General features: G+C 46.0%; 1 protein-coding gene across 5 annotated transcripts in view; it reads right to left on the bottom strand.

The window, feature by feature from the left end:
* The window catches only part of fnbp1b (formin binding protein 1b), a 34,464-nt gene extending 20,568 nt beyond the window's left edge, over nt 1-13,896 (bottom strand). Inside the window, exons 1-6 of one of the 5 annotated variants that reach the window (XM_068706615.1) lie at nt 13,776-13,896; nt 12,853-12,968; nt 8,848-8,904; nt 8,399-8,546; nt 1,822-1,884; nt 13-117 (exon numbers count right to left, since the gene is read on the bottom strand). In XM_068706615.1, the coding sequence (XP_068562716.1) occupies nt 13-117; nt 1,822-1,884; nt 8,399-8,546; nt 8,848-8,904; nt 12,853-12,968; nt 13,776-13,817 (531 nt within the window). In that variant the 5' untranslated portion in view covers nt 13,818-13,896. The remainder of the gene's footprint in view (nt 1-12; nt 118-1,821; nt 1,885-8,398; nt 8,547-8,847; nt 8,905-12,852; nt 12,969-13,775) is intronic. The other 4 variants (XM_068706616.1, XM_068706617.1, XM_068706618.1 and 1 more) reach the window with 4 other exon arrangements.
* Nucleotides 13,897-14,506: the final 610 nt, after the last annotated feature.

Raw genomic sequence — 14,506 nt, 5'->3', positions numbered from 1 at the left:
TGACGCCATTACCTTTTCCACGTCGGCCTTAGTCACGTTAATGTCGGCGTCCATCCTCTCGAAGTATTGCTGTGCTCTGTCTGCCTCTTTGCAGTCCCTCTCAAACCTCCTTTTACACTGGAAAAAAAAACAAGACAGAAAAGCAAATTCGACGAGCGTCACAACATGTAACACGCACGTCACGTATAGGTTTCGGCAGCATTGTGTGTGACGGAGGTCGGTTCATGCCGCTGACACAGCGGTGGGGGTCTAAAAGTCTGCAGATTAAACAAACGTCCATAGTGGCCATTTGTGTACGGAAAAACAAGCATTCATTCAACCCTCTGTCGACCCCTCTCTCGGGTGAACAATCCGTGTTTGTTGGGCCGGCGCGCACTCTGAACTGTGCCTATCTGCCTCGCACACAATGGGAGCATTGAACGCACAGCTAAAGTTTGAGGAGGACAGGCCAGTTATGCATATCTCTCTCTCTCTCTCTCTCTCTCTCTCTCTCTCTCAGCCAACTGACAGCTAAAAGGGCACACAAAGTGAAACTTTTGTGTTTCTGGTTCTGCTTCAGGGCTGAACCACATTTTTTTTTCCATTCGAGGCTTCTTACTGAGGTTTTTTTTAATAAAACTTCAAAGGTCTGTCGTCATATTTCATGTCTCATCTCTCTAAAAAAACAATAAGATAATATTCAGCTTTTTATATAAAGCTGAATATTTTGTCCGATGTGAATTTGTGTGCAATACTAATAGTATTAGTTTAGCCTAATCTGTATCTGCAACTATGCAGAATTACCAGCTTCAAACAGAATGATTAGAAAAAGCTGCACCGAATTGAAATTATGATTTAGAATTTCAATGTTAGGAATGAAGCTTTGAACTATTCAGTACAGCACATGTTCTGTCTGTCTGATGTTTATAGTAGATCCGCCTCCCTGGAGAGAACAATACAAATCATGAAATTAAAAGCCTCAGTAAGCTTTAAACCAACATGACTTGTCTTATATATTCCTCCCATGCGTATATCCGTTGCCCAGTCTCCATTTTGACTCCACTAACTGTCACATTGTGTGAGGCGACAGACCATGAGGTTCCTCAGGGCTCTGTACACGGCCTCCTACTGATATTTCCTTTTTTGTCCAGTTAGAAACAAACTGTTCTCCCTCAGCAGTCGATGATGATACACTTCATAGTCCTCCTGCTCCTCCTTAAGTGTCGGTTAAAGCATGCGCTTTAGTAGCATGTAGCGTTGATGTTGATCGAGCATAAGGCTGCTGATGACTGAGGGTACAGCCTTGGAGCCGTTTACATCAATAGACCATCTCTGCACAGTTTTATTTCAGATTTTATTCCTTTTTTTTGGGGGGGGCAATTTTAAACCTTTTATGTATTTGATGAATGATTGAAATAATACCTAAAGCTGAATGCACATATAGACGATGACATATAGACAAATACCGCATGTCATCACTGAGGTTGGGTTCTGACGACTGGTTCCACTTTAGGATAAAATGGCAAAATACCTGCATTTGTTAGCATTGAAGCTAATGAATGCAGATATCTCTTATCAAACCTTTTCCCCTCTCATTCGTCTTGTTTATTACCAAACAGAAATGTAGAAAACATTCAGGTAACGTCACACAGCTTCTCATTTTTAATAAGCTTCTAATAAGCAACTTGCATGAATAAACAATGATTGTTCTTTTGAGGTTTAAAGTAGATACTTTGTTTATAATGTTCTACTTTTGTCTCTCTTGAGTCACTGTACCACCGGTGCTCACCACTGCTGCTGGTGTACAGTTGTGGTAACTGCGCATTAATGGGGGTCACTTACCGATTCCAGCTGTTTCCACGAGCTCTCAATGTGCTGCTGTGCCTTACGACCATCATGGAAGTGCTGTGATGGGGGAGAAAAAAAAAAAATATTGAAATATTATCATCCTATTCATAAGCTTAAGGGATTTGAAAGCAGGTGACCTCGACATAGTGGGGATAATAAATTAGAAGCAGTTGAAATGAGGTCTCAACCATACCATTAAACACTATGAATATTACTCACAGTGTGTCAGGGAAGTATTAATGTAAGCTGAGAAAGTAGGGCAAATTCACACAGACACTACGCTGTAGCTACGTTACAAATTATGACCATTCAGTCCACAGGCTTAACTCTCAGAGATACAAGCATAGAGTGAAGCTTTAGGTCGGTTTGATTAATGAGCAGCCGCGTCATCAGATCTACACAGGTGCACCGAGAAAGAACAACGCTACGAATTTCAACATACATTTAGCGCCAACGCTAAAAAAAATCAAACTGAGTGAAGGCTTTGTACTAAGCGGAGATTCCAATAAACTTCAAAAAGGTCAAACATACTGTAGATCAAGCGACGATGACAACCGAGGGACCGATAACAGCGCGCAGCTTCACAAGAACAGCGTCTGTTCCCCATTACCAGAGTCACATGTCATGTGCACAGCGCGGTGACGGCGGCAAGGTTTATGTAGCTAAAGAAATATGACTGTCCTCCGTGCCTTCTGCTAGGGCTCTACGCAAACGTGGAAGGTGACCTCATTTAGTTACTCAGCACAAGAGGCTTCATCTGCACAATTCTTAAACAAGGAATGTATCGAAACAGAAGAGATCTATTTAGTTGAAAAAAGGCAATGAACAACAACGGACATATCTCAACTATTATTGAATATATCACCATTTGGTACACACGTGTCCCCTTCAGGATGAATTGTAATTACTTGCAACTTGGTGACCCCCCCCTGATTTCTCCGCTAGCGCCACCATCGGATCAACATTTTTAAACTTCCCATCAGCCTCAGCTGTACTAAATGTCCAGGGGACCACAGGGACAGACACTTAGGGAGCGTGACCGTTACAACCGTCAGAGGAGAGAAAGTAGCAGAAGAGGCAGTGAACGTTAACATGAGATAAAACATGGAAGCCAGATGTGGTAATCTAGGGCGGGAGACAGAACAGGTCACAGTGGATTATGGCACTGTTAGGTGTTGCGTATTAGACGAGGCTAGATGGCAGCTGTGTGTGTGTGAACACACAGCACATACGATGTGTGTGTGTGTGTTTTTTGTTAAAGGCCTCACTTGGCCTCTCTCTCTCTCTCTCTCTTTCTCTTTCTCTTTCTCTCTCTCTCTCTCTCTCTCTCTCTCTCTCTCTCTCTCTCTCTCGCTCCGGGGGACCAGAGCACTTGGCCCGGAGGCAGAGCACCTCTCACAGCTCTCTGTGTGTGTGTGTGTGTGTGTGTGTGTGTGTGTGTGTGTGTGTGTGTGTGTGTGGATCACAGCCAGACCTAAGAGCACCAATTTAAAAACCTTTTGGAAATTAAATTGCGACGACTTATCAAGCATGCGGATAATTCCTCCCATTGCCTGTGGTCACGTTAATCTGCAAAAAAAAGAAGAAAAGAAAAAGAAAAAGAAGGAAAATCCTCAAAAGAAACGAGTTGAAATGAATATGCCACTGAGACTTGACTGTCAATGAGGCATCTCCTGGATACGCCGACTGAAGCTCGGGTCAGGAGCTGAGCTGAATATCGATGCCGCGGCTCAATGAAGGACCGGGCCGCTTTACAAGTACAAGTACAAGCAAAGTCCTCAGTGCTCTGTGTACTACACACAAGCAAGAGATGTGGAATGAAGGCGTCCTAAAAGGTCACTCTCACCTGAACACGAGAGTAGTGAGAATGTGGCCCTGGTTCGCCTCAAATAGTCACACTTCTCATATCCTGAAGTTTCGAGGGAAGCTGAGCGAAATAAGGAAGCGCTCCAGCGTTTCAGAGGAAGTATTTCAGCTCGAACAGAACATGGGACATCGCGGTGCCTCTCACCGATGAATAATCAAGCTTTTAGTTGTTTGTTTTTTTTACAAACCGCCGTTAAGACCCCGACCTTTAAATTCCCGTACGATAAGAAGATTCTTCAGTTCTGGAAATATGTCTTATGATAAGATACAGTGAAGACACAAAGAAGCCCTTTTTTTTTTTTTTTCCACAACGTGCAGCACAAGACCGGGTGACATCACTGTTGCTGTGGAGCATTCCTTTCAACCAAACATTTGTCTCCATAACAACATATCTGAAAAATATCCAGCATCCGTCACACACAGATAAACAAACTATTCACCAGAACAGCTCGTTTAGAATCACGAGATGCTGCCGGAGGACGAAGACCAAAGAAACATGAGCTCATTCGCTTTCAAACATCATCGCTTGTGACTAACGGCCATCTGGGACGCAGGTATGTGGTTGGCCTCTCTGTGTTTCAACGCATAGACTGCAGAGACACCCCTCGGTTCACCCGGTCCTTGTGTTTCACGGACCCCGTCTTCCTCCCACACGTCCTTCTCAGTAACGGCATGCGAGTGCTGGCGCTGTTCGGGGATATCTGGGACACTTCAACAGGTCGCTGACCTGAAGCCGCCACTCTCAGTTACCCAGACACAACCAGAGTGAACAGATTCTTAACCCGGATTTCAAACGGAAAGACAGAAAGAACTGGAAAATATGATTATTAAAACATCTAAAAGGCATTAGATCAGCAGATTTAATAACTTAAATGTTCTAAATACGGGATTCAGAGCAAACATCTGTATGAAAAGTAAGGACAGAGTGCAGTACTGGCATCCTGAGCAGAGAGTGAAGTCAATCAATACAATTTTATTTTAAATAGTCTATTTTTACGGCGTCTCAAGCATGAGCTACAGCGGCTCCTATCTACCGCCGGCCTTCAGTAGAGCGGCTCTACTTTCTGCTGTCATGCTGCGGTGAGACTGACACGCTGTGATGAGGCTCGTCTGTGACACGCAAAAAGACAAAGACACGAGGCGAAACGTCCTCCGCCGCCGCTCCAAAAACGTCCCTCGCAGCACCGGAATTTGCACTTTTTGAGTCTACTCGCTCGAGGGGCGGAGCCTGTGCGCACACACGCACACACACACACACACACACACACACACACGAGCTCTAAACTCGGTCTGTCAGTCATTCATTGCCGTGACTTGGTTCACAGGAATGCGCACCTGCAGTCCTGTACAGTTGTCAACACACATATAATCATCAGGTACTAGGAATAGCCACACGTCATACAAGATCTAGAGATGGTTAAACCTCACGAGGAGCTCCACTGACTCCTCCCCTCATGCTTAGACCATTAGAGGTGTTCTACGCCGACGCGTTCGCACAGCGGCTGTGGAAAAAGATCCGCGATCAATTCTCCCCCTCAGCTTCCTATTTGTCTTTTCCACTCAACACGAGAAGGCATTCGAGGACACTCCAGAGAGACACAGCGTCTCCTCTCTGCCTAGAGATAAACGAGGACGCCATCTTCTGCCAAAAACCACCTAAAGATGTTTTACAGCGTATTAAGAGTTTTCAGCTGACGCCAAATTGCTGGTTTCTAGCTGGTTGAACATGTCACATCGCAGCAGGATGAGACGGATAACCCCCCCCCCCCCCCCCCCAACGCCGATAGATATAATTATGTGCTGATGGCACAAATGGACTGAAAAAGAGCACACGCTGAACTGATCCTCAGGTGGACTTCATTAACACATGTCGGGGTTAGAAAATATGGGATACGCTCGAGTGCGATACTGTATCGAATTGTTAATATTATTCGTGCGAAGATTTTTTTCAGAAAGCGTCTCCGATTGTACAAAGAGCTGAGCGATGATGACGAATGTTACAGAGATAAGAGAGGGACTAATGTGATGAAGGCAAACGCAATATCCCACTGTTCTGATTTCATTCATATTAATATTGAATCATAATCCCTGTGTCATTACACGTATCGCATCACGGCCCTATAGATATAGATAAATACAGTATGGAGACATTTGTAAATGTTACCGTACATGGAAGTCTCTGGGGGTCTTGCCGAGTCTTTAAGGGTCTTCATCAATCCTCATTAGAGGGAAGACCTAAGCCCTGTGATCAGAGGCCTGGAGCGCTGACCGAAACACCTTCTATCATGATCCCTCAGCACAATCGCAGTCCGGTGAGACTTAGGCTCTTCCTCCCGTATTAACCCTGCCTGCTCTTCATCATTGCCCATTACGCCATCAGACCATAAACACAGCGATGCCCGGGGAACGACGCGGCATCTCACCGAGGTCGTGATCTAATTTTGAGATTTCTTCCCGTGCCTTTTATGATTCAAATCGAGTGAGAGAAACATGTTTGCATAACGGAGCGTTCTGACCTATAAAAAAAACCAGGTTCCACTTTTGTAAAAACAAGTAGAGCTGCTCTCAGATCAAATCCTTTCAGAGAACATTCTTGGCCTCACCTCCTGTGGCACCCCACGCTGAGCTTAGCGAGAGGTTCACTCAGGGAAACGGCGACGGGAGGTGGGCAGAGTTACAAAACACAGCCCCACATGAGGAACTAATGAGGTATTATTTTTCTTTCTCCTTCAGGTTTTTTAGGGTGGACTTTTGCCTGTCCAATAAACTCTGTATAAACCCAGGAAAGGCGGGACCTGACCCTCCTCTAATCCCAGTGTCTGGGTCGGCCTGCATAGCTTTGTCTGACAAAAAAAAAAAAAGAAAAGTTACAACTGAGAAAACACAGAGTGGTGCTGAGAGATTCATGTGAATGAAACCAGAGCTGAGAATGACGAGGAAGCCGGGGGAAGTCATGGCTGCTTTACTAACACCTTTCACTTTTCTAATAGTAGCTCAGCAGCCTTTTCAACCCCTTGATGTCCGGGTCCTAGTCTCCCCTTTCCCCGTCGTGTTTGCATGTTCCTGTTTGTGTCGTTTCCTGACTGGCTGCTGCCACTCAAGCCTGCACATCTGCTGCTCATCTGCAATCGAGCCACCTACAACTCTCTGCTGCATAAAAGCCCCGGGTTCAGTTTTCCCTTGTTGTCCAGGTCTCGGGATTCCAGCCCCCCCTTGTTTATCCTCCGTTTGACCCAGCCATCCAACTGCCTGTAACTCCCTGTCTGCCTCGCTCCCCTCTGCTACCAGGAATTCTGCTTCACCTCAGCAGCCCTTGCCGCATTAAGGAATCACATACAATTACTTAGTGTTGTTCTCCATTATTCACGAGTGTGCTGAGGATGCGAGTGTGTCACTGAATGAAAAGAAAAAAAAAAAAAAAAAAAAGCTAAATGGGACACATTTGCCCTCCGAGGATGAGCGTTCTGAATACGACTGAGAAACTATTTGCTCAATGACTGTTGGATGAAACGATCTTCTGTTCAGAAAAGACACTCTTTTGGGTTCATGCTATGAAGGGGGGAAACCCCCCCCCCATGCCTTGTTTTAGTCACGAGAAGCAGACACATGACAAACTAGGAGAGAGAGAGAGAGAGAGAGAGAGAGAGAGAGAGAGAGAGAGAGAGAGAGAGAGAGAGAGAGAGGGAAAACTGTTTATATTTAGAAATAAAATAGCGGAAAACTGAAGTGAGAAGGAAGAGAGGTGTCAGAGTGACATCCTGCAGCCTCTGGACAGCATGGGCCTGACCCTGGTCCCTCTATGTGGACACTAGAGATACAGACACTATGCCACGCCAAACCATGCCAGGCTAATCCAAAGCCCAAAGAGCAGAACAGGCCCGGGGGCGGTGGGTGATTCCCCTTCCGAATCGCTAGAAATCCCCTAAAAACCAAGCTGGAAATCTAAACTGATCATGCGACACAGGGCTTCCTGTATTCAGGTAGCAGATGCAGCAACGCAGTTGTGCACATCTACCACTAAAAAAAAAAAAAAAAAAAGGCCACTGTGCCTCTGAGCAGCCCTCTGGTTTTGGTTTTCCACTCCAGTTCCCTCAGCTGGACTTCCGTGACACAAGAGTCCACGACAGATTTTTCAGAAAGTACTTTTTTTTTTTCTTTCTTTTCTTTTCCCTCTTCTCCAGCTGGGTAGTTTTCTCTCTGCTCCTCCACTTACTCTATGTCTTTAATGGCCGCCCACACTGTTATCTGTGAATCATCAGCGCAGCAGGTCCACCGCTCTTCTAAATCACTTTAGTAACGGTGAGGACCAAAGTGACTTCGGCGTTTAAGAACAGTGCAGCGCGGGAGCATAAAATCTTTTGGAAGACGCTTCATAAAAGAGAGAAATGAGCCTGTAATGATAGGGAGAGACGGTGACTGAGTTCCATAAAAAGGACTCGGTCAGGCACGTTCTGCACTGCTGGCGAGCCTTCGGGGTGTATCTATATTTACTCAGCGATGACCTCAGCGCATGGAGCATAGAGTATGCGGCGGGGAATGGACTACTTCATTTCTCGTAGGCCGGTGTCTCATTTTCTTCTATTACAGAATCCGTATCCTTCTGTCTATGTTTCATTTAAAGCACTGGCAATAATGGGCAGAACGACAAGATGAGGAGGAACTAGCAATACCATAGATGAAAATATAAAAAAAAAACGCGTCCCACCGATTTCCTCTCAGACTTGAGCTCCTGCAGGTAGCGCGAAAGCTCGCAGATGATTTGCGACGTCAGGTTCTCCGCTATGACCTCGTGTTGACCCGCGTAGTCGTTCAACTCGTTCAGGGACGTCAGGAAGGCTCGACAGAAGGTGTACCTGGTGAGAGACAGGAAGTGATGTCAGAGGACAGTATGGATTAAAGGAATGGTGCGACATTTTTGAGAAAATACCCTTTTCTTTGTTTTCTGGCGGAGAATAAGGTGAGACACAAGGCTGCAGCTAGCAGTTAGCTTAGCATAAAGACTGGAAACGGGCCCTGTCCGACAATAACCAAATTCTGCCTGTAAAAAAACGTCACCTCGCCGTCATACAGGTGGTCATGTTTATTCTCCGCCAGAAAGAAAATGCCTGTCAGCGTATCTTCCGAAAACAATTTTTGATTCATCCGTTAACTTACTTGCTCTCATCCTCTTCTCGTGAGTTCTTCTTGGGTTGATACTTCTTTGATAAATTCCTGCGAGGACAAAAGAGTTCAGACCGGTCAGACATTTTTCCGACGGTATCTTTCTTAAGATGGTCTGCAGACGGGCCGGTGCACCCTTCCCCATTATGTTTCCCTGACACTGGCCTTATGGACCTGCCAAAGCATCATCCAGTCCACCATTCAATCCAGCAGAGTGCTTCTTGCTGCTCCCACTACATCCACATTTTCCTCTCTTCGGGTCATGAATCATGCCCCCCACCCCCCCCCCCCCACTCCCCCAGGAGTCATGCAGAAGCAGTCAGCAGAAGCGAGCGCGCTTTTCAATATGCACCCATTGGCCTCGTTTTGACTCTGGCTGCATGTTAATGGCACGAGATGAGATGTGTAGAGATGAAAGGGAATATGTCACCGTACACGCTGTCGGTCAATTGATATTGTTGGGAGCGGGCTGCGAATAACAACCTTCATTATGGTTATCTTTTTTAATATCCTCCCCTCCACCCAGCAGCCGTCGACAGGTTACAGTGCACCATGTCACGTTCGTTCCATCGTGACGGTGTTAAGCGCTCACCCAGCCAGCCGCGCCGATGCTCCGTTCTCAATTTAAAAAACCAACAGCCAAGCGGTGCAGGAAAAAACAAAGATACAGAGCGACGCAAATGTTAGATTGCAGCTAGAGCGGCCCGTCGATACAGCTGTGCAGCAAATGTTGGTTTTTAAAAAAAAAAAAAAAAAAGGTTGAAAGCCAACAACTATGGATCGAAGCAGAATATTTTGTTAGATTCAAACATTTTGTGGATTTTGTAAATAATTCAGTCCTACTCTGCCACCACTGGAATCTTTCTCTACAATTAGTTTGGTGCTGATAATATTACTGTAGCTTCATTTCGTCCATGAAATGGTACATGCATGAAATTAGACCTCGTGCATATTAACCCATCCTAAGGATTAGGAGCAGTGGGCATCTTGAGATTTAGTGTCTCACTCAAGGACACCGCCATCAAACCGCCAACCTCGTGGTGACGGGTGTTCCCTGTCTACCCACTGATCCAGAGCCTTCAATGAAGGAAACACATATTTACAATTCCAACGTATTCAACGTAACGAACGAAGCTCCGGACTATTCGCCGTGCTCACTGGACGGAATCTGTACGCCTCCGCTTGTACACGTCGCATGCAAATTCCTACTGTAATAAATAATACACGTGTTAAAAAAAAACAACAACAACTATGTGCGATGTGTGTGTGTGTGTGTGTGTGTGTGTCGCTCTGCTCACATCCCCCACCACGCCTCTCCTCCCCGGCGGTGTTCGCACTGTTGCTAGGCAGATCTCTCTGTCCGTCCTTCTCACCCCATCTCTAATTATAGTGCTAGTTCCCACTAACTCATTCAGTCACTCACAGGCAGATGTCATGTGACAGATTGTATCTGCCCGCTCACCTCAGTAACATATTTAACAAGCCTGTCAAAAATAAGGCTCGCGGCTTAATTAGGAGAGTGGAATAACCGCTGTCAGGTGTGTGTGTGTGTGTGTGTGTGTCTCTGGAAGATGATACCACATGGCTGCTTCACACTGTAACCGCAATAAATACAGACCCCCCCCCCCCCCCCCCCAGTCTCCTTTGTTAGCAGGACTTTATTCCCACTGTGTTATGGATTATGCCAGACTGGAATGTGGGGGAGGGGGAGGCATTAATGCATTGCCCTGCAATGACTAGACTGAAGCGTTGATGTTTACATCGACGCAGTGGAAGAGGATTATTCATGGATTAGTGCAGCGTGCGGCAGAAACGGTACGAAGCAGCGCGATAGCCAGAGGCGGCGTTCGCTTGGGGCGGATCGGAGGCTATGCCGCGTAGTTTTAAAGTATGCTTTAGGGCGGGCTTACTGTGATTGACAGGTCGCTGTCCTCCGCATTCCAAATAGAGAAACTTCCGTTCAACGGTTGGCCGTAATCAAAGACGCCGATGGTGAAATCGCCGAACTGGACAGTCCACAAACCGAAGAGTGACGTCACGATGATACGTCCACTTCTTATACACAGTCTATGATTATGACATCGGTATCGATCTACTGAATATATTCTTGTTTAGTCATCACTTATTTATTAATAGACTAATCATTTCATGTCCCAGTAAACCAGCATTGGCAGAACCAGACCTGTGAGATTACTTGTTTTTAAAAACACACGTGTGTTACATGTTTTGATGTGTCAGAATGTAGAAAGGAGATCAAAAGGAAAAATCTCCCCGACAACACGGATGAGAGTAAAGAGGACTAGATCAAAGGGCCAATTCCATTACGTTATTAGATCCACCAGCCCGGCGTTTCTTCTGATTTGAGCGTCCCCCCCCTGGTTAGATTAAGCCTGCTTTCATGAGCTAAGTTGATTTAAAACTAAAGGGATAATTAGTCCTGTGATTTGCCCAAGTAGCCCCACAACAAAGACGATCAGTGTGTTAAAAACACAGGAAACCCTCTGACTCAGGCTATCCTGTACGGACTGATTTCCTCATTGCAGCCTTTTTCTGACAAGTGTGCCAATGAGCAATGTGTGTGTGTGTGTGTGTGTGTGTGTGTGTGTGTGTGTGTGTGTGTGTGTGTGTGTGTGTGTGTGTGTGTATATAGCAGACACAGTTTGACAGCGGGACCTCTGTGTAAGCACACTGACTGAAAACATCCGCAACATCTGTGGAGCCTGAAGTTCTATAGAAGCTAACCTGCCAAGATGAGTCTCTCTCCCCCCCTCACCCCCCCTCCGTTCTTTTGTCAAACACACTGTACACAGATGCTGACTAATTGAATTATGGGATATTTGCATGTATTGAAATGCAAGAGCGAATCTGTGAGTGCGTATGTTTTTGGACCACATTATTTGTTCAAAACTCTGCTTTAATTTGGGGGGTTTTTTTCTGGTAATGTATTTAGGATCAAAGTAAAATGAAGTAAAATCACATGAAGAAAAAGTATATTCAAACGGGCATGAATACAGTAAAAAGTAAGTGTTTCTGAGATGCAAATGAGTAGGAAGAGAGAGAACGGAACACCATTCGGGTGAATCGGTTTGATACGTGGTTGTCTGTGAGATGTGCTGCGCTGGTAATGCGTGCATGTAAACACAGACGGATAGTCCTATTATCTCAAGCCGACTTAATGCTCTGAAAGAGGAGTGGTGAGGCCCGTAGAGGATCTGTTGCTATGTGAATACTAGATCGGTATTGGCCGGTCACTATGAAACAGGGGGGGGGGGGTTCAATACTTAGAGCATTAGCCATATTGCCCGGCCTCTTTAAAGATGAGGATTTGTGGGGGGTATCTCCTACTGTGTTGGGATGCATGAGGAGTTAAGAGATGGATCCTCTCAGTGCATCACTGCCTTAGAGAATCAATGACTGCACCAAAACAGTGTGTGTGCGTGTGTGTGTGTGTGTGTGTGTGTGTGTGTGTGTGTGTGTGAGTGTGAGAGGGGGGAGCATAGGAAGGGGGCGGGCCGACACTTGTGGTTGGAGAAAAAAAACAGAAAAATAAAATCTGGGTCAGACCTGGGGTTGATAATGCTGATACCTACTAGTCTCTATGGAAACACAAGCTCCGCCCCCACCCCCCACACACACACACACAACCTGACTTCCTCTTGCCTGAAGCAGAAGCTAGCAACAGCAGACAGTGTGCATGCACAAGAGAGAGTGAGAGGCAGACAGAAAGAGAGAGAAAGATGAAAAAGGAGGGAATAGAAACCCTGTGTATTTACGTCTACACATGCATAAAGTAATTCTGCTTATTAATATAACTCTGCTAATGTATTCCTGTGTCGGTTTCCCCCTCCAGAGGGAGGTCAGAGGTCACTGTCAACAAAGCGGGTGAGGATTCGGTCTCCTGTTCCAAGGACACTTCAGAAAGGTCAGGCCCTGCTGCAGAAGGGTGGGGTCCTTCACCTCCATCGAGCCCTGAACATGGATTCACATGAAGCCACTCACCTAATTTGTTTTGCATAGCTGGTCTCGATCTCCGATCTCTCCTTGACAAATTTGGTGTACTTCTCCACAAACTCGATCCCCCACTGCGTATGCTTCTCCAAGTTGTCAAACTGATCCTGCAGAAGAAGAAGAAGAAGAAGAGGACGAAATGATTAAATCACTCGAATACAAGGGAGACGACAATTTGACGAAACAATTTGACGAAACAAGGAAGAGAAACACACTGAAAGATTTAATCATCACATGATTACATTGATATGCATATAATGCAGGACGCAATGCTGAATTTAAATATTATCCGTCTTAGTGTTTGGGAATACCTTATAGGTCTAAAAATTCTACCTTTGTTCATTTGTCGTGGGAATATTGTCTATCTGCCTCGTCTCAACCAAATCAATCATGCGTATATGTGTCGGTCAATGCGTTTTGTTCTAAACCACTGATCAGACAGAAGCGTTTGACCTACTCTCCACAACATACATTCAACACCTGCAACCCTCCCTGGCCTGTGGCTGACGTTCTACGTCGCAGACGTCTCTTGAAATCCTTCACATGGATGGAAGTGCGGCCCGTTAAGTTACGGAGGGCGCCGTGTAGTTCGTAGTAGAGACAGACACTAGCAGCGCTGCACTACTGATAACCAAATACAGCTGCCGGGGCTGAACTCATTATTAACGGTTTGCTCGTCACTTGTGAGGAAAAAAATGAGCCTCCAGTTGGCTGAGGTCACGTCTTGACATTCATCATCAGTACACAACAGAGAGCGTCTGCAATGAACACACACACGCACACGCACACACGCACACACACACACACACACACGCACACACACACACACACACACACACACACACACACAAGCAACTACTTCCGAACGATCGTCTCGGAACAATTTTAAAGATGAACCAAAAAACACAAACAACCTTGGTGTGACTCCAACAGTCCCCCATCCTCTCCTCTCCCATGTCTGGAGTCCTTCCTGAGTGCAGCTCACGGTTCCTCTACACTTCACACTCTCAGTTGTTTTTTGTCGTCTGATTTTCTCTGAGCAAACCGCGCGATGTGCTCTACGACAGCCCGGAGCACCTCTGCTCTAAAAGCACATTCACATCAAAAGACAACAGGAAGCGGTTGCGGCGACGAGAAGTTACACGAGAGCTTCAAGCCTCCACCATCACGCCTTAAAGGTGTCTTTGCTGAATCCTGTTCCTAGAACCGGAGCACGGCGAGCAGTCGGGACGGTTTGCTGTCGCAGCTTAGCCGCGTGTCGTTATCGAGCGGGATGACAATCCCCTCGCGACACCTTTTTTTGTGAAGCAGCGTTCGCCAATTAAAAAAAGGGACTCCCAAATTGAAGCACTCAAGGACAACAATGGAGAGCACTTTGACTGGGAGGGACTTTACAGCCTGCATTGTTCAGCGGGTTTCAATGAGCGATCACTCAACAGCAAGCCACTCAACGGGAGGACGACAAGATAAAGCCCAACAATGAGACATTTTAACCGAAATAATGAGTAACTCGTCAGCCCCCCCCCCCCCCGTCACTCGTTTTTTGGGGGGGTGGGTTTTCGACCTATTTCCCACAACAAGCTCCTCTTTCCTCTTTTAATGCCCGAAAGCACGCTGACGTCTCAGACCTAAGTGCCAATTAAAG

This window comes from Cebidichthys violaceus, unplaced genomic scaffold (genome assembly GCF_023349555.1).
Source record: "Cebidichthys violaceus isolate CVI_PGR_0920_01 unplaced genomic scaffold, fCebVio1.0.p SCAF_12, whole genome shotgun sequence".
NCBI lineage: Eukaryota > Metazoa > Chordata > Actinopteri > Perciformes > Stichaeidae > Cebidichthys > Cebidichthys violaceus.
The sequence above is the reverse complement of the archived record's forward strand: the minus strand, read 5'-3'. Positions and strand labels throughout refer to the sequence as shown.